Source organism: Salvelinus sp. IW2-2015, linkage group LG31, assembly GCF_002910315.2.
Source record: "Salvelinus sp. IW2-2015 linkage group LG31, ASM291031v2, whole genome shotgun sequence".
Taxonomy (NCBI): domain Eukaryota; kingdom Metazoa; phylum Chordata; class Actinopteri; order Salmoniformes; family Salmonidae; genus Salvelinus; species Salvelinus sp. IW2-2015.
The window spans coordinates 6911476-6932038 of NC_036870.1; the positions used below are offsets into that span (position 1 = coordinate 6911476).

The window sequence follows — 20563 nt, forward strand, 5'->3', positions numbered from 1 at the left end:
AAAAAAACATGTGCGAGCAAGGAGGCCTACAAACCTGACTCAATCACACCCGCTCTGTCAGGAGGAATGGGCCAAAAGTCACCCAACTTATTGTGGGAAGCTTGTGGAATGCTACCCAAAACATTTGACCCAAGTTAAACAATTTAAAGGCAATGCTACCAAATACTAATTGAGTGTATGTAAACTTCTGACCCACTGGGAATGTGATGAAAGAAATAAATCCTTCTCTGTACTATTATTCTGACATTTCACATTCTGAAAATAAAGTGGTGATCCTAACTGACCTAAAACAGGGCATTTTTACTAGGATTAAATGTCAGGAATTGTGAAAAACTGAGTTTAAATGTATTTGGCTAAGGTGTATGTAAACTTACAACTTCAACTGTAAATCCAATTCGTTATTATAGCTAGTTACCATAAATCACAACAGTATAAGATAATAACAGTCTTTGCATTTCCAATAAACAACATTCCAGACACATTGCAGAGAAAACGGACATCACCATTTTGTCCTCTATTCCACCTACTACCATACACATACACATACAATTTACTGCACAGCAGACATGATAGATCAATTAGTCCTATTGTTGTTGAGTCTCCGCGTTCCCTCACACTCAGACACACGTGTTCAATCTGCGCACACGCTCATTTAGTATAGAATGATCACATGAAACTTAATCACTTCAGCCTCCATTTCAAAACACACACATCAAGAAAAGTTGGAAATCAGAGTAAGGATATCAGATGAAATGGAATCACTTACCCTTCTGGCTGGCTGAGGCAGTTGACTCTGTTCTTCTGTGACTTGAGGAATGTGTCTGCAGTGACTGACAGCTTCACTTCCACCTGCTCTGGCTCTGCACCGGGTCTCTCTGTGTCCTCAGTGACAAGACCGCTAGCTCTCTTCTGAAGTCTCTCGAGGATTGGGTCTCCTGTGACTGGAGGATTCACTGCCACCTGCTCTGACACTGGCTCTCCACTGTCTCCACTGTCTGTGTCCTGAGTAAAAATGCTGTCTATCCACTCAGTACTGAGTGTCCCTTTGTGTTCTCTCTTTACAGTGTATGTGTTGGACTCGGACTCAGCGCTGTGCGCAAATGTGTCTGTCGATGTCTCTTCTCTGTCGGTGTCAAGTGGGAGTCTGATCTCACCATCTGCACCGTGTGCGACAGAGTCTACGTTTGTTTTCTGGTCAGTGAAAGAGGGTGCGCTCGGTGCACCCGTGTCCTCGGCGGTACGAGTGACTAAGTCCACTATCTCTGCTGTATGTGTGTCTAAAATCCTCTCCTCTCCGTCGGCGGTGTGTGTGAGTGTGTTGTGTGTTTTGAGTGTGTCCTCTCGCCCTCTGTTGTTCGAGTGTTTATCCTCAGCGCTGCGGGACTCGTTCACTCCCTCCTGTGGCTCTTCCTGGCCTGGGGTCTGAGCATTTGTATAAGTGCAGGCCTCTGTTCCCAGGCARACATGCGTAACCACACTCCGGTTACTCCCTGACCCCTCCTCCTCCTCTCCATGCTGCTCTGTGGTGAAAGGTGAGGCTGGCGACTCACATTCCATGAGCGTGTGCACCGGCTGAACCGGTAGGGCTGGTTCCACCCCCTCCTCCCTCTTTTCCTTCACCAGTGGCCAGACTTCTCTCGCTTTTCTCTCCTCCACCTGCACTAGGCTCGCCGTGTCACTCTCTTCTTGGGACTCAATGTTTCTCTTCTCTTTGTGGACTTCATTCTCTTGACCTCTATCCCTCGTTTCGAACATTTCTTCAGTGTCTTTCTGTGACGCCACACTCCATCCCATTTCGGTGGTTTCATTACCATTCCTCCGTTGTCTGCCCGTGCCTTTCTCTTCCTCTGCTTTGACCTTTTCAACTCCACTCTCCTCCATGTAATCGTCCAGGATGCTGTAATGGACCAATGATATAGTGACCTCCATGGCACTGCTGTTCTCTGGTATGGTCACATAATGTGAGCTTGCCCTGACAACTTCTGCATCACAGGGCATATGTTCCTCAACCTGTCTATTAGAATCTATGCTGTTGGCCTCTTCCATCATCTCTGCTTCTTGAACTTCCTCAGTAGCAATTGTGGACACATATGATTTTTCCCTGACAATGTCTGCATCACAGTTCAGAATATTTTTCGCTTCCATAATCTCTACTTCTGCTTCTTGACCGGTCGCAGTTGCCATTGTTTCAGAGATTGTAGAGGAGCCGGAAGCGTCAATGGTGACTGGTTTTGGGACAAAGGATTCCCCCTGTGTGGACTCAAGAGAACCGGAACTCTCAGGCTCAGTGAGGGTGATATCTGTGTTAGGGTCGGAGGTGTCTGTTTGAGGAACAGCGGGATCCTTTTTTTCAAGAGAAGTGTCCATATTATGAGGTGGAGAGTCCATCGTAACGTCACATGTCTCCATGTCTGGGTTAGACGTGTAACTAGTGACGGCAGATCTGTCAGATATGTGACGCGAGGGAAAACCTTCAGGAAAAAGAGAGTCATAAAGATCTTCAAATACTGGTTTTGAGTCACTAGCAGTGAGGTTAGTTTTAGGGGAAGCAGCGGTGTCTGTGTCAGGATGGCTGGCATCCATTTTGGAGACTACAGTGGCAGGTATGTCCATGTCGGGGACAGGGGCGTCAGTGGCAGACCGTAATGGAGTCGATTGGGTGGTGCCACTGACACTAGCTTCAGTGTGATCAATGGCAGTTTCAGACTCCTGTTTAACTGGTTCAGGTAAAAATAAGTCAAAGGGGTTACCCAAGGACAGGTGTGGGTCAGTGTCATAACTCATGGTTAGGTTGGTGTCAAGACGTCCCTCAGTAGAGTGAGGGTCTGATATGGCAGATTTCTGTTCCGATGTGAAACTATGAGGAAATAGCGAGTCATACAGAGTTCCATATACCTCTTTGTTGGCGGAGGACGTGTCAGTGTTGGGGACAGCGTTGTCGCTGCCGGTAACGGAGTAGACCGTGTTTGCAATGGAGGCTAGCATTTCAGCTGTAGATTTGTCAGTGCTCGGAACGGGGATGACCATTTCAGCGGGAGAGGGGCCAGGATGAGGAATAGCGGTGCTGACCTCTTCAGAGGTGACAGTTTCAGGCCTAGATGTATCAGTGGTGGAGACAGAAGTGTCATTGATGGAGGTGGTGCCAATGGTAGTAACAGTGTCAGCAAGAGTGTCCACGTCAGTAACAGCGTTGATAGTGATAAGAGAAGAGCTGACAGTGGTGAGAACAGGAGTGTCAGTGTCGTCAGCCAAAGTATCACGGTTGAGCGTAAAGGTCTCGGTATTAACTTCAGGGACAGGTGTGTCTGTTTCAGTCACAGAGGTTTCTCTATTGGGGTCCAAGGCAATGGGAGAGGGATCAGTATTAGGGGTAACAGTGCTGATATTCTCAGCAACAACAGGTTGGCCAATGGAGAAGGTAACACAGGCCTCAGCTTTGGTAAGTGGGAATTCAGTAACAGGAAAGACGGGATCAGAAAGACCACTACTCACAGGGTCAGAGCTGGGTAATGGGGAGTGGGAAATGTCATCTCTCTGGTTTGTGGTGTAAACTGTAATAGGAGGGCAAAAGGGTGTCGGTGGGCTAGATGGATAGCAGGGTGGTTGGATAGATGGGAAAGAGGGAGGAGTTGGGTTAAAGCTATCAACATCCATATAAGTTGTGTCAGTATGGTCTGTTGAGGCATAAGCGTTGTCACACTGAACATCCGGGCTCTCCTCTTCCTCTGAGGTCTCGTCCCACACCATCTCAGGCATAGCTAAAGGGGCTTTTCCTGTAGCCCGACCCACTTCAATAGGAATAATCTTATCCATCAGGGATTCCTGGGATTTTGATTGGTTAGTGACAGTCTTAGGACTGTCCATCAGGGGCTCCTGGGCCTGCGATACGTTGGGGACAGTGGCAGGAGGATAAGAGGTGACCCGTGTCGTAGTGTTTATGTCAGGCTGAGACATAGTGAACCTTACGCTCTTGTTCAGAGTACCGCCCTGGCCGATGTCCCAGAGGCTGAGGTCCAAAGACTCCTCCTCCTCTTGCCCTTTGACCTCTGGATCGGGGCTGTGGAGGACCACGATGCTCTGGGATAGATCCCTGTCACTCTTCTTCTTACTCCTCTTCAAGCCGAAGGTGAAAGTGCCGAAACTCTTGGGCTTGGCACGGAGGTCCATCTCTGAGTAGCTGAGGTCCTTGGCCTGTTTGCGAGCGATAGACGGAAAGGCAGAGGGAGGGATAGTGAGTGAGAGACGGGGAGGGAGAGGGGGGACAATATGCTAAAAAGAGAAAGGGAGAAAGAGATTGGGGAGAGAAAAGAGACCGAACATTACGTGGAGTATGAAACGTTCATTTCGACGCTATCAACTGCTCCGTAGAGAGCCAGTAGGCTCACCGTGTAATTTGCATGAGAATAATCTCTCGATTTCATAAGAACCAAACCCCAATTACTCAGCGCTTGAAACGCTCCACTGACAACAAAAAGGCAAGAATCCCTGGTATGTATTGAACAGAAGTTATAGAATCCTGCCAGTGTTTGTTCATCCGAGTTGATCCGTCTACACCTCAGTGAAAAAGGAGCACGGAGACACCCTTCCAAGACATACTTCAAAGAGGACTCCACCCTTAGTTTGAACAACATCAGTTCCAGAGATGTAGATCTCCAGTGGTGCGTCAGACCGTGGGGATGAGGTGCGAATGATTGGAGGAGAGCCACAAAGTGTTGGTAGCTAATAACACAAACCATATCCTATTTGTCTGGACACCGTTTTCCTATGATTACGTTTGATAAGACATAGTTGCAATGTTATTCTGGTGAGTGTGCCTTCGTTGCACCTTGATGACAATGGAGAATGGAATGCAACGCTTTCCATTAGGCAAGTCTGTCAGATTTGAATCTGGGCAGAGTTGAAAAGAATTCCTCTTTGAGTGAAACGCAGAAGATAACAATAGTAGTGAAACCTGAGTATATGGATGGAGCAACTATGTGTTATGACACAAAGACACACACACACTAAAATGTGGAGAAAAAAAGGTTGTTTATTTTCCTTGCATACAAACTCTTACAACTTTTGATGCTGCTCATTATCTTTCTTGATATGCATTTCTCAGATTTGTTTCCCCCCCTTTTTTTGTGGCAGCCCACGGGTATAAGAAAAAGTGAAATGCAAATATGATAACTGAATAAATATGATAATGAATGTTATAGGCTTGGGCGGTATACCGGGGTATTTGGATATAGCCACAGGATGGTTTTTCAATACCATCAATATCGTTGAAACTAGTTCTTTGAAGTTTTTCAATACATTTTAAAATTTGTAGCTAATGTTTATGTACATACACACAGTCAACTTGTGCAATACGAGATAAAGCAGATCGCGTTCTTCATTTCACCGGTCACATTATGAAGCTTACCGTAGTTCCCCAGAACAGCTGAGCCAGTCACACAGCYAGCTACATTTCCTTGTATTTTACAGAGAAAAGTAGGTTGGCTACACCAAGAAAAGTACCGGAGAAAAGTATCGACACAGTCAGAGTGCTGTCTGCTGATAGATGAGAATTCACAAACGGCACTCAGTGGAGAAACACAACTGAGGCACAAAATGTGTAATGCCGAGCAGAAATTACAATAAGAAGCATTTTACATCTGCGTTTACAAAACGCAGCAAGATATTAAGCGTTCTATTTATTTTTCTGCGTGAAAAATGCTGAATTCTGCATTAACTAGCAAGTTAAACTTTTGGGTGGCGTTATCTAAGTAAGTGGCTTCTGCCATATTTGAGAAGTCAAAGGTGGATTGGATTAATTATTTGTAATTAAAGCCACTATCTTGATTTCCTTGTTCTCGGCCCATCTTCTTCTCCCCCCTTTTCTTCAAGGAGAGCAGGTAGGCTCATTGCCCTAGCGACCCCAGACTCCACACAGGCACAGCGTGTACACATGCTGTTTCAGAGCCAGTACTGTTCTTCCTTCAGACAAGGATGCATCCAAAACTTTGTTAATTTGCACAATGTCTCGTTCACATTCGCTTGTAAATGTCCAAACTCAGCAAAAATGACATTCGGTAGCTCGTCCCTGCATTCAGAGAGTATTTCAGACCCTTTAACTTTTTCCCACATTGTTACGTTAAAACAGGTTTTTAGATTTTTTTTGCAAAAGTATACAATAAAAAAAACGAAAATATTTACGTAAGTATTCAGACCCTTTACTCAGTACTTTGTTGAAGCACCTTTGGCAGGGATTACAGCCTTGAGTTTTATTGGGTATGACGTTACAAGCTTGGCACACCTGTATTTGGGGAGTTTCTCCCATTATTCTCTGCAGATCCTCTCAAGCTCTGTCAAGTTGGATGGGTAGCGTCGCTGCACAGCTATTTTCAGGTCTCTCCAGAGATGTTCGATCGGGTTCAAATCTGGGCCACTCAAGGATATTCAGGGACTTGTTCCGAAGGCACTCCTGCGTTGTCTTGACTGTGTGTTTAGGTTTGTTGTCCTGTTGGAAGGTGAACCTTGACCCCAGTCTGGAGGTCCTGAGCAGGTTTTCATCAAGGATCTCTCTGTACTTTGCGCCGTTCATTTTTACCTTGATCCTGAATAGTCTCCCAGTCCCTGCTGCTGAAAAACATCCCCACACCATGATTCTGCCACCACAGGTATCGTTCTAGGTTTCCTCCAGATGTGACTCTTGGCATTCAGGCCAAAGAGTTCAATCTTGGATTCATCAGACCAGAGAATCTTGTTTCTCATTGTCTGAGAGTCCTTAAGGTGCTTTTTGGCCAACTCCAAGCGGGCTGTCATGTGATTTTTTATTGAGGAGTGGCTTCCGTCATGGCCACTCTACCATGAAGACCAGATTGATGAGTGAGATGGTTCTCCCATCTCCACAGTTGCATGATTCGTCACAATAATGTTCTCTTGAGGACCGATGCTCGAATGAACGTTCTACTAGCTACTCAATGACATTCTCTGAACTGCAATGTTCTGATTAAGATTTAGTCTAAAGTGCATTATAGTTACATGGAACAAACAATAACATTTCTAAAAGGAGGCAAATAATTTTGTCATCACTGTAATAGCATCAGATTGACTTTAGATGGAGCATAACTTTAGTTAGCTAAGATTGAGGGACAGGACCGGATTTTAACTAGCTAACGTTAGCATTTTTTACTAATTTTTCTAGCTATGGCAATTGCCACAACATGATAATGATGGCAAAGTTGTTTTCTACTAATTACTTGCCTACTTTAGCAATGTCATTGTATTTCTAGGCCACTATAGTGTCTCCTCAGATAATGTTAGTTAAATTGCTAGCTACCAAAGCCTGTGAGATAACTAATGGTAGCTAGCCTGTTGACTATTGTTCAAGCTGCAGTCAGTCAGTCACCCAAAAAGGAATGATTTAGATTGTCGTCTTTTTCGTGTTTTCTTTGATGACTGTACAAAATAAAATGCTCTAATTTACAATTTGAAGAGTATTTGTTATTAGGTATTAGAGCTAACATTATTGGATTTGTAGCTTCTATCCTGACAGCCAGAAGAAAGAAAGAGGGTAGCTATTATTATTAGTTAGCTAGATAACTCATTAGGTGTATGTTTATCTGTGATATGATTCCTAAAAAAAATGGTGAGCCTTCTGGCTGTTGAATGGACGAATTAATGTATAACTCTTATGATAAATCATATGACTTATGAAGGCTCAGGTTGGAGGTATAACTGGTTCCATTTTGCTACAGGCATCCATAATCATATTATTTTAGTTATGTACTATCAGATATCAAATTGTTATGTGAGAGTGAAAGGGATTATAAAATATAACTTTGCCACCTTGCCAACAGGTTGATAACAATTCCCTTACATTCATGATCCCCTTTTTTCTGTGTTAAAGGGTCATCACTGAGGAAGGCCTGCAGGATGAGGAGGACCATGAAGTTATGGACTTCTTGGAGGAAGATTCTTTTGATGAGGAGCTACTTGGTGAAGACTACTACGAAGAGTATGACCATATACTATGGTTTAAATGCTGTAGTCCTACTATTTTTATATACTATAGTATTTACTGTAGTCTTTACTGTAGTATACTGAATATAGAAGTAGAGTCTTTCTCCTTGAGGAAATCTACTGGAGAAATACTAAAAGAGCACATTTTCCATAAGCTTTCGATAGATAGGACTGGGGTATGAACAGAGTTCAGAGCTCTTGTTATAACCTGTATGGAACACAATATGGTCGATACTAGGCATGTAGGTTTCTCACTTATGGGTGGCATAAATTGGGATATGGGGGAGGGGAATGGGCAAGGTATTTGCTAATGAAATACTGTAGTATTTAATACAGTAAAAAAAGTACTGTTTTTGCGGACATACATTACTGTAGTAATGTGTTTTTTTTTGCAGATAATACTGTAGTATTTACTATAGTAGTCTGCCGTATACTGCAACATTCGACAGTGAGTAATACACATGATACTACAGTGTGTAGTTTACTATTCTACAGAATTCTATAGTAAACTGTAGTATTGTTACATGTGGGCAAACAAGTGAACATCGACTGGCAGAGAAGCAGCTTAATTAACGTGCCCCCCCCCCCCCYCCGAGGTTGATGCTGGTGGTGGCACAAATGTTATAGCCTGGTCCCAGATCTGTTCATGCTGTCTTGATAACTACTAATGTATGATAGTTGTTATGCCATGTTACCATAGCAGCTGGCTTGGCTATACATAGGAGATGCCTTCAGAAAGTATTCACATCTGTTGCCTTTTTCCAGATTTTGTTGTATTAAAGTGAAATCAAAGTGGGATTTAATTGTCATTTAATTGTCACACAATCTACACAAAATACTCTAATGTCAAAGTGGATTTTTTTAATAAACATTTTGTATAAAAAATAATAATAAAACACGAAAATATCTTGATTAAATAAGTATTCAACCCCCTGAGTCAATACATCACCTTTGGCATTGATTACAGCTGTGAGTCTTTCTGGGTAAGTCTCAGTCTAACTGCCCCTTTATGCAATACACACACACACACACACCCACACGCTTTCAGACATGCACACAAAACACTAGCAGAAAACAGTGTTTACACCAAATATAAAACGTTCCCATGTCTCCGGACTTTCTAGAACACTTTGGAGAAGTGTTCACTAGTGTGCTAGAAATAAAATACGTTTTTAATTTTCATAATTTAACTGAGGTTTTACCTCTGTTCTGAGGAACAATGAATCACTGATGATGACTGACAACAAAACCTATTGTATGCTTGGTGCCTGCAAACCTCATGCATGGTAACACTGGCTCCCTCTATCGGGCAAGGGAAGGACTAACTAACCTATTATACACCATAAGTATGTGGACACCTGCTCATCGAACATCTCATTCCAAAATCATGGGCATTAATACGGAGCTGGTCCCCCCTTTGCTGCTATAACAGCCTCCACTCTTCTGGGAAGGCTTTCCACTAGATGTTGGAACATTGCTGTGGGGACTTGCTTCTATTCAGCCACAAGAGCATTAGCGATGTTGGGCGATAAGGCTTGGCTCGCAGTCGGCGTTCCAATTCATCCCAAAGGTATTCGATGGGGTTGAGGTCAGGGCTCTGTGTAGGCCAGTCAAGTTCTTCTACACCGATCAACAAACAATTTCTGTAAGGACCTCGCTTTGTGCACGGGGGCATTGTCATGTGGAAACAGGAAAGGTCCTTACCCAAACTGTTGCCACAAAGTTGGAAGCACAGAATCGTCTAAAATGTCATTGTATGCTGTAGCGTTAAGATTGTCCTTTTCTGGAACTAAGGGGCCTAGCCCGAACCATGAAAAACAGCCTCAGACCATTATTCCTCCTCCACCAAACTTTGCAGTTGGCACTATGCATTGGGGCAGGTAGCGTTCTCCTGGCATCCACCAAACCCAGATTTGTCCGTCAGACTGCCAGATGGTGAAGCGTGATTCATTGCTCCAGAGTCCAAAGGCGGCTAGCTTTACACCACTCCAGCCAATGCTTGGCATTGCACATGCTGATCTTAGGCTTGTGTGTGGCTGCTCTACCATGAAAACCTATTTCATAAAGCTCCTGAAGAACAGTTATTGTGCTGATGTTGCTTCCAGAGGCAGTTTGGAACTCGGTAGTGACAGGCGAATGGGACCCGCACCCGGAGGTCCCATTCTGTGAGCTTGTGTGGCCTACCACTTCGCGGCTGAGCTGTTGTCGCTCCGAGATGTTTCCATTTCACAATGACAGCACTTACAGTAGACCAGGGCAGCTCTAACAGAGCAGACATTTGACTAACTGACTTGTTGGAAAGGTAGCATCATGTGACGGTGCCACGTTGAATTGAGCTCTTCAGTAAGGCCATTCTTCTGACAATTCTTGTCTATGGAGATTGCATGGCTGTGTGCTCTATATTCTTTATATACCTGTCAGCAACAGGTGTGGCTGAACTAGTCGAATCCACTAATTTAAAGGGGTGTCCATATACTTTTGTATATATAGTGTGTCACTAGGCAGGTTTCCATTGACCAAGGCTTATTCGACTAAAGTAATGTCGCAATGGAAACGGCAGATATGAGACATTTTCTAAAGATTGCAACAACAAAAAATATGTTCGATGGGTGGATTCTTATTTTGTCAAGCGCTCTTTATTGAGAAAAATGATAACGGACACTGTGTTTTTCGAATAAATGATAATTGACAAATACTTTTGAAGGTAAGCGGGGCACCTGATGTCACGTCTACTCCCTCTCCGGCCTCTAGGTCATCAGGCTGCTGATTATCCCGCACACCTGTCACCATCGTCTCGCGCACCTGCGCCTCATGACACTCACCTGGACTCCATCACCTCCTTGATTATCTTCCCTGTATCTGCAACTCCCCTTGGTTCTTTCCTCAGGTGTTATTGACTCTGTTTTCATGTCGGTGCGTTGTTTGTGTTTCGTGTTCATTGTCTTTTATTTATTAAAACACTCACTCCCTGAACTTGCTTCCCGACTCTCAGTGCACATCGTTACAGAATAACACCTCACCTAAGGGAAGCATCAGGGAGTGTTTTTTTAATAAAAATGTTTGTGTCAGATTCATGACGTCGGGTCCGGGAACTGCTACAGGCTCCCCTGCCTCAGCCGGATCGCCGGGCTCCCCTGCCTCAACCCATCTGTCTAGTTCCCGCGCCCCAGCTGACCGACAGGTTCCCGCGCCTCAGCTGTCGTGACAGGTTCTCGTGCATCAGCAGTGGTGACCGGTCACCTCCTGATCCCCGGGTTTGTCCCCTTTGACGGCGTCTTGCGGTGGGAGCCGCACGACGGGGAGGGGTTACTGTCACGTATACTCCCTCTCCGGCCTCTAGGTCATCAGGCTGCTGATTATCCCGCACACCTGTCACCATCGTCTCGCTCACCTTCGCCTCATGACACTCACCTGGACTCCATCACCCCCTTGATGATCTTCCCTATATCTGTCACTCCCTTTGTTTCTTTCCTCAGGTGTTATTGACTCTGTTTCCATGTCGGTGCGTTGTTTGTGTTTCGTGTTCATTGTCTTTTATTTATTAAAACACTCACTCCCTGAACTTGCTTCCCGACTCTCAGCTCACTCGTTACACCTGATGTCACTGCATAACTATAAAGCACCACTCCACACTTAAATTCTAAATGCCTACTGCTTGCAAAAAAAAAATGGATTGTCCAGACTTTCAAGAACACCTGAATTGCTTCGCCTTGCTTTTCTAGTTACCTGGCAAGTTTAACAATCCAATTATTTCAGATCTACAGGAGTGCAAGTATCACCATGGCGATACGTTGACACATGAGAAGTATTAAAATGTGGCAAATATTAGTCAATTATTGCATTCTATTTGTGCTGGCTTTCGCAGGCTACCTGAGACATGAAACTGATAGGTGGGAGGATATACAGGCTGTCGCCAATTTATGAACGCGCAATTTTCCTACATGAGTAATGGAGACACTTCAACCACAACATTTGTATTGAACACCATATTTTTTTATATATTTTTTTAGGTGTGACGTCATTATGTCCAGCTGTTTTCATCAACAAGACAGTTCAATGGAAACTCACTCTAACAGACCATTGTCTGATTTATATGCAGACTTTATACATTTTGACCCCCCCAAAAAAGCACTGGACAAGTTAATGGAAACATAGCTACTGTCACCACCATCCCTGAAATGCTGGCAGTAGAAGTTGGCCCTAACCACAGATCTAGGAACAGATCACCCTACTCTGAAATCCCATCATTAACATTAAGGTAGATAAAATAACATCTGGATCTGTATCAGCAGTTTGCATGTCAACGTTTCCCTAATCCATCTGAGCAAGTCTAGAAATTTAGCAACAGGAAATAGCCTACTGTACATTCAACCAAAATCCATCCGAGGATTAAGCTGCTATCCTACACCAGAGTTCAAATACTTGTTAGGGTATTTGAATTATTTTCAAAGACATTTCAAAGTAAGTATTTGGATATTCCTTCTTAGCCTATTGGAATATATTTGGAAATACATGTGGAGAGTGTTGGCATGTTTGAAAATAATGAAATACAGTGTATTTTCAAATACTCCATGCATTTACACTGTTTGGTCCTAGGGGAATTTGAAATACTGTATTTGGAAACAAGTGTGAAAATAGTAGGCTATTTATAGGAAATGATTTGAAAATAACCTCCCTCTAGCGTGGAATAGCAGAACCTGATAACGTCATAGTTTACCCAAAATACTTTTTAAATAAGTGCTACACAGATCACAATGTGAGGAGTCTACTGTATGGCCATGATTTGCACTGAGAACTGCCAGAGGGAGAGGAGGGGAACACCAACTGGCATGCTGCTGTTAGAAAAAGAGCCACACACTAAACGTTAAAAAGACAATATGCATTTTCTAACACAAACAAAAATAAGCCCCAGAGTATACTCCTGCTCTGAAAAGCCTTGAGAAAAACTAAGAGAAATACCCCAACGGTTTCTCAATTAAAATGACAGACACCACATTAACACCAACAAAAGCAGTTGTTGCCCTTATGAGATGAGGCATTCTCAAACAGACACTGAACAGTTAGGAGTGAGCTATAGTCATACTATAGTAAAGCACATTCAAATGGATACCATACACATGAAAGCTGATAAGGAAAGATATTGCACACAAACATAATTTTCATAGAATTGTAACTCTGTGTGATTCTTTGAGCACTGTAGACAATGACTAGAGACCAAATGTCCACTTTAATAACGGAACACTAGTCACTTTAGTAATGTTTACATACTACTTTACTCATCTCTTATGTATATACACTGTAGTCTATTCTACTGTATTTTAGTCAATGCCACTCCGACATTGCTCGTCCTAATATTGATATTTTTCTTAATTCCATTATTTTACTTTTAGATGTGCGTATTGTTGTGAATTGTTAGATACTACTGCACTGTTGGAGCTACGAACACAAGCATAAACTTTGTTTTTATTTTGATGACTTTATTAGTTAAGTAATCATCTCTGTTCAGGCAGTAGCAGTCAGCCCGCCAGCCAGCCCATCTAACATGTTGTGCTCTCCATACTGTACTGGTTTGAGTCATCCCATTTAGCTAGCCTGCCTAAGTATGCTGCAGAGCTGTCTGACGAAATCGTTGAATTAATTCTTCAAAGTAGCTAAGGCATACTTTCATTAACTGTTTGTCCCCCTCTTCGTTGTGTACATTCCTCTCTCAAGCGGTCTGTGTGTAAACAACCTAATGTAGCAAGCGTAAAAGTGTATCCATCCAGAGATCTGTATATAATGACGAGACGCTCATGTCTCTGCCCTAACAATGGGAGTCGTTATCCCAAAAGGTGGGAAGAAACGTATTGGGGTTGTTTTTGGAATGATCTTGGTGAGAGTGAAACCTCTCGCTTCGCCTTATCCTCTGATTCGTCTCTGTCTGAGCCGGGAAAATCCACAAAGGATTATGGACATTGTAGTTAATTACCAAGTTTCTGCGCTGAACTAGGTTGAATATTTGCTTAATGAAAACTACAACTCCCTTCAGCCCAGCATCCCACATAGTTCTTGACTTGATTTCTCAATTGCAATTGATCTGACGTCTGTCAATTAGTTGTTTAATAACTGATTTAAAAAAAACGAAATGTCAGTTAATCGCTCAGCACTAGAAAGTTACTTCCGTAAAATACTTTATATAGCCTACTATTTGAAACTGTTTCCAAATGCATACCACTAAGACCAAACAGATGTGTTTGTTGTACTGTATGTGTGTTTATAGTTTTGTTTAATGTTGTGTTAGTGTATGTAAGTTGTTTTGTCTGAAACGTTGTTCCCCCTGCAGCTATTGGACCAGGTCTCTCTTGGAAAAGAGATGTTATCTCAATGAGAAAAACCTGTATACATAAAAGGTATAAAAAAAAAAGAAAAAAGAAAAAATTGACCTGGGTTCAAATGCATTGGTATTTTAAATATTAGTATTTTCAAATGCATGCCAATACTTTCAAAGTGTATTTCTAAATACAGTATATTCCAATACCTCTATTTTCAAAAAAWAAATATAAAAAAAAAAAAACACTTCCTTTGAAATGTATGTGAAAGCTATTGAAAGAGTATTTGAACCCAGGTCTGGAGCACGCCACGTTCCCAGTTATCTCCAAAAGGACTGACGGGGGGTCAAGGACCCCAACTGACCTTTGGCCTGGGAGCAGTCAGAGATCTGGTCTTCTTGGTGTGACTAACATCAGGCCAGTCCTCAGCATCCCTCCCCAGGGCATCGCCACCAGATCCATTGGTCTCAGCAGCACTGGAGAACACACAAATACATCCTGATTTGGTGTGCTTGCTGAAGGCAAAGCACGATTCTACATTTCTTACATACTTCTTATTACAATTATTCCACTCGCTCTAGCACTTAAACCACTTGAGCTATTAACACTAAATCAATTTTAAAATGTGCAAACTGACCGTATTCAGGTTGCTTGAGAAAATGTTTGATAGTATTTATACTTTCCGTACTACAACCATATTTGCATAAAACTAAATGCAAGTCAATAGACTTGAATGGTAAAGAAATTGTAAATCAATGGATCATCTTTCACCATTTAAGGCATGCTATCAACACCATCCAACGTTGGGGTGTTCAGAATGATTGTCAAAGACTGATATTATAACAAATTAAAATATGCAATATTTACATTAGTCATTGGCGACCATGAGAGGTAGATATTCACAGTCTCACTGCTTTCTAACCATTCCAGCTAGAAACTCGAGTCTAAACCAACTGCAGGATGATGGAAACACTTCATATATTCTTTCATTCCTCCATCCTTTAATCAGTTAAAATGGGCATACATTTTCATATTAGAGCAAACGCAACAACACTAAGCGTATAAGGTAGAAACACATGTTTAAAATGTGCAGATTGTCCCAATTTAGAAAGCTTGAGAAAATGTTTTCGATAACATCTATACTTTTTGTACTACAACCATATTTTAAATGAGCCACCATTGCCATGCATTTCAATGACAATAAAAGAGCCATAGACTTGCATGGAGGATCATTTGGCCTCTTGAAGCGTTTAGGTGATCAACTCTAAACCGACGCCAAAATGTGCACACTGAATCAACATAAATTGTTTGCATACAGCCTTTTGATACTATTTATACTTTTGGAACTATAACCATTTTAAATTAGCATAAATGGACATTGGTTCTCATTCAAACCTAAGGAATACAGTGGTAGCATTGTAAAAAAAAAAAAAAATATCCTGACTTCAATTTCAAAAACGTTTCATTTACTTACAACTTCTTGGATTCAATGCCAATCATATGAACGAAGTGCAGCCATTACAAATGCTACTGCTTTTTAACCATTTCAGCTACACACATTCAAACTACTAACATTTTCAAAATGTTAGTAATTATAACTATTCAAATTTGCATAAAATGAGCCCACTAACAGTAATTATCAGTCTTGATTCGTTCAAGCCAGAGACGCCAAGCCAACTTTCACATGTTCAGGCTATCCTATCAACCAACCAACCCATCCATCTGCCTAATTTTCAAACTATAACCAGTCACTACCACTACTTATTTCAAAACCATACTTTAAATCAAGCTAGCAAGACCACCACCATTTTTTCAGGAAATGTCCTTCTCTACTTATTTGTTTTGTATGCATTGCTGAAAGTACCAACAGTAGCATGGTTCTAGGTCTGTTTGTGCTGTCTTGCCAGAAACATATCTAGGACCAGGCTATACCAAAGGCACTTCTCTGTATGAAACAGGAATGTGTAAATAAACCCGGACATGTTTTTATCAGCAGCATAGTTCTGGCTCATAAAATGGAAGTACAGTTGGAGAGCATCGTTCATATTCACTAGAGCACATGGTTACATACTTTGAGTAAATAGCGTCTACGCATTCCAACTGAAGTATACGTCAATGCACAAATGAAACATTTTAAGGCTGTACATACATCAATTCATCGATAAGTAGAGAATGCAGAACATTTCCAATGCACAGCAGGCTTAACAGATAGCACTGCATGTTCTCCTTGGAAAAGCTGAATGTAAAGATCACTTTTGACTTTTGCACAGGCCGAGGGCATAGGGTCTCATCAACAAGGGTGTCCCTGCAGTTCTGCACTGTCTTTGARCCGTGCATGGTGAATGATTGGGTTCATAAGGTTGAAGTGATAACCTGTTGTGCGATTATAAGATCCAACCAAAAATCTAACTCCTGACAATCGCTATAAAGTGGAGTTGGAGTTTGTACAAAAACGTTTCAGAAGTTTGAATACACTGATACAAAATCAAATACGCCGAAGTCGGACAAAATGTCCCTTTAGCATGCAAGAAAAATCAACACAATACTGCACAATCTCTCTGAATCGGGTTTCATTTTTTCCCCTACTGACATAATTATTACAGTGAATGACAAATGGCCCCTTCCTCAATAACGCTGCCAGTGGGTCCAGTGTGTGGCTGTAAACAGAGTGGCTTCATCCATAAGCAGCTGTCATCACAGCAGAGCTCTACAAAGGAGTGCCACAAAAGCCTCTTTCTACACAGGTAGCATTTCTTCACTTTGCTGAATGAAAAAGGGTTGAGGTAAGCGGCAAGCAAATAAAGCTACGGAAAAACATATCTCTTTGTTACAATAGACGGACATCGACAGTGTCACGACGAAGCATTGCATGTGAAGGGAGTGAGGTTGAATGATCGCGAGGTGGATGATCCAATAGGATGATCGAATTCCATTTTCACACCTCAGGGGAACAGCATTCCTCCCTAAAATACAGTCTAAGTTTGCTGTTTAGGAGAGACTGTCAGGCGCTATAAAAAAAATCTGACCGGTCCAGTGGCTTCTACACACACAAACAAACCCCAGCAACTCACTTCCAGGTTTCTACTGTGTCATCTAAAGTGCTCGGCCTGTCAATCATTCTGTCCATCCATCATCACACAGAGAAGACAAAACACGGTGTCTCTCTAGCCCAGAGGGAGGAGTGCTGATGCATTGTGAACGGGTCACGTCCTCTTCCACGATCCTTCACTAGCGACATGTGTACACCCTGACAGAAGCGCGACGTCCTGCTTGTGTAGGCTTCATAAAGACTTCATATWAAAAAAAAAGGCTCATAGACTGACGCTGCTTCTTATCGAAGACATGATTTGGATGCAGTTCAACCGGGCATTCCTAAAGAGCAGGTGACAGGTGCCTCCTTCAGATTCACAAGCAGAAATATAGAGAGAGGGGAGGGAGGGAGAAAGTGAGGAGCGCCTCAGTGCAACTAGACAGGGTGCTTTACCAGAGCAGGATTTGCATAGAGATGTTGGCTGTCATTCACAGCTAGCCAAGCCACCCGGTTTTTCCTATTCAAATGATTTAGTATACTGTAAGGCTCACCTTAGGGACTCAGACTATTCGTCACGAGTTCAACTTGAGATTGTCAAAGTGCTGCGCGAATGATGAGTTATGCCAAGCGGAAATAATAATACAATCACACGCATACAGTGCATTCGGAAAGTATTCAGACCCCCCCAAAAAGTTTTTTTAGATTTATTAAAAATTAAAAACAGAAATACCCGACTTACATATGTATTCAGACCCTTTGCTATGAGACTCAATTGAGCTCAGGTGCATCCTGTTTCCATTGATCATCCTCGAGATGTTTCTACAACTTGATTGGACATGAATTTATTGGACATGATTTGGAAAGGATCACACCTGTCTATATAAGGTCCCACAGTTGACAGTGCATGTCAGAGAAAAAAACCAAGCCATGAGATCGAAGGAATAGTTCATAGAGCTCCGAGACAGGATTATGTCGAGGCACAGATCTGGGGAAGGGTACCAAAACATTACTGCAGCATTGAAGGTCCCCAAGAACACAGTGGCCTCCATAATTGTTAAAGAAAGCTTTGAACCTTCCAAGACACTTCTTTCATAAAAAAAATACTTTTCACTTCGTCACAATTTAATCAATTTTAGAATAAGGTTGTAATGTAAATTTTTTGGGGGGGAAAAGTCAAGGGGTCTGAATACTTTCCGAATGCACCGTATATTGCCTAATTAAGGTTGACAACTGAAACTAGTACTCGGGGGAGACTGGTATTGACACACATGTGCAAGCATGCATGTATAGTATGGAGTGCTGTTAACCAGAGCCTGAGGGGTGAAGCATACCTCTGTAGCTCCTAGTTATTGTGTACAGTATGTGAGATACCTGTGCCACACCTTGGTAAAGGTGCCGTGGACCTTATTGCACAACATTGGAGTTGTTTTTCAGTAAAACACAGTGTTACAAAACATGCACATTTTATAGAGTACACTACTATTGACAATAGGCTAAACATAAACAATAGAAGGTAACGCAACATGCAGAGATGGGAGAAGGGCAAGATGTTGGTATTGGGTAAAGAAGAAAAAAAAAGTGAAGCGTCGTTGTTTTCACTTTTGATTTAGCCATGACGCGAAATCCTAGCTAGATGAAGAGGGGAGCGTAGAGGAAGTTGCACGTGGAGAAAACTGTACGCTGAAGTAAGAGGACCGTTCTCGTAGAGGGTTTCAGTTGATGCTTTCATGCATCATGAAACCAACAGAGCAAAAAAGTATACACTGTAACACTATGATGTAACTGTATGGAGGGGACACCTGTGCTGAGTAATAACACTCAACAATCCAGGCCCAGACTCACATCTAAGAGAGATGAATCATATCGTACTGAATTTGTGATCTGGCAGACATTAGAATAATAATTGAAGACAAGATTAAATGCTTTTTTTTATGTCTAGATATGACAGCACATCCTTAATATGCAGACAAAAAAAATCTAAAACGGAATATGTTTCAAATAAACTCCACTGGCTACATATTGTCAGATACATCATTTGCTTCACTTCAATTGGATGCTACTGTAACTTTTACTAAGATGATGCCAACAGTGACATCAGGCATAGATGCCCCTGGGAACAATAACATGTAGAGGAAATGCAGAGGAAAGACAGGTTCCTCTTCGTGTCCCTTCGCTTAGCTAAGACACAAATACGTCCGTAGACAGTCCTCCTCGGATACAGATACCGTAGCTCAAATTCTGCCTAGAAGGATGGCTGTGAAGAAGCTAAGCTATGCACCAGGACTGAACGGAGTGGGACGCGTCTCAAGTTGTGTCAAGACCGATTTCATCTTTAAAATTGGCAAAAAGGGTTATGCTGGGGCCAGGTTGCCTCGTCGCACTACGCGATAAGTTCAGTTAACACTCCACACTCCCATGAAGTACTCTATATTTGGAAGTATTTGAACCTGTTTGGTTCTGGCAATGCTGACTGGGTATTGTAAAGGTCTTGTCTTTCATGTAGTTCTATGAGTCGGATTCTCATGCCAAACCACACTGACATACGGGATTAATGTCCGTTTTATTGATGTATTTTTTTACAACGATTATCTACCATTGAAGAGATTCAGACAGTGAGTTTACATTTTCATGGAGACATGTGTACTTCACCACTCCCTATTGAAGAAATAAAGGTGATTTAACTAGAATGCCCTATATAGGGTGTCCAATCAAAAACACCTATTTTGACCAATGGGTAAAGCTATGTTAATTGTGACGGTAATCCTCTAAGAAAACAAATTGGCCAGAATTAGGGTGAATAAATCAAGAAGGCCAGAGAAAARAAAAGTGGTCAAAAATCTGTAAAATTGCATCACGTCAGCAAATAATCCCGTTTCAAATAAAACGCTGGGTCTAAATTAATTGTTTACTAGGTTTAATGCTTGATTTGTTAAGTTCATTTTTTTGTTAAATTTTTTTATGGCATACTAAGACAAAATAATCGTGACAGTGTGTAAATGATAACACTGAAGGAAATTAAGAAATTTATTAAAATGCTGGAATTAAATGACTAACTATGCAAATGAACAAAAGCTGTGTGCATTAAGGAATTAAGACACCTGGCTCAACTAGATGCCTTGGGCAGATAGAACCATGAATAAGTGCATGTTGTGTTCAGTGATTTAAACAAACGGTAATCATATTTGTCTTGGTAAATTGTATTTTATAACGTCAGGAAGTTACATATCATCACCAAAGC

The 20563-nt window shown here is 42.0% G+C and overlaps 1 protein-coding gene across 2 annotated transcripts in view; it reads right to left on the reverse strand.

Annotated features, from left to right (window-relative positions):
- Window positions 1–20563, reverse strand: part of LOC111955561 (serine-rich adhesin for platelets) — a 77646-nt gene that overhangs the window by 45246 nt on the left and 11837 nt on the right. For both annotated transcript variants that reach the window (XM_070436431.1, XM_023975768.2), the window contains exons 2-3: window positions 14659–14770; window positions 767–4269 (exon numbers count right to left, since the gene is read on the reverse strand). In XM_070436431.1, coding sequence (XP_070292532.1) covers window positions 767–4269; window positions 14659–14770 — 3615 coding nt within the window. The remainder of the gene's footprint in view (window positions 1–766; window positions 4270–14658; window positions 14771–20563) is intronic.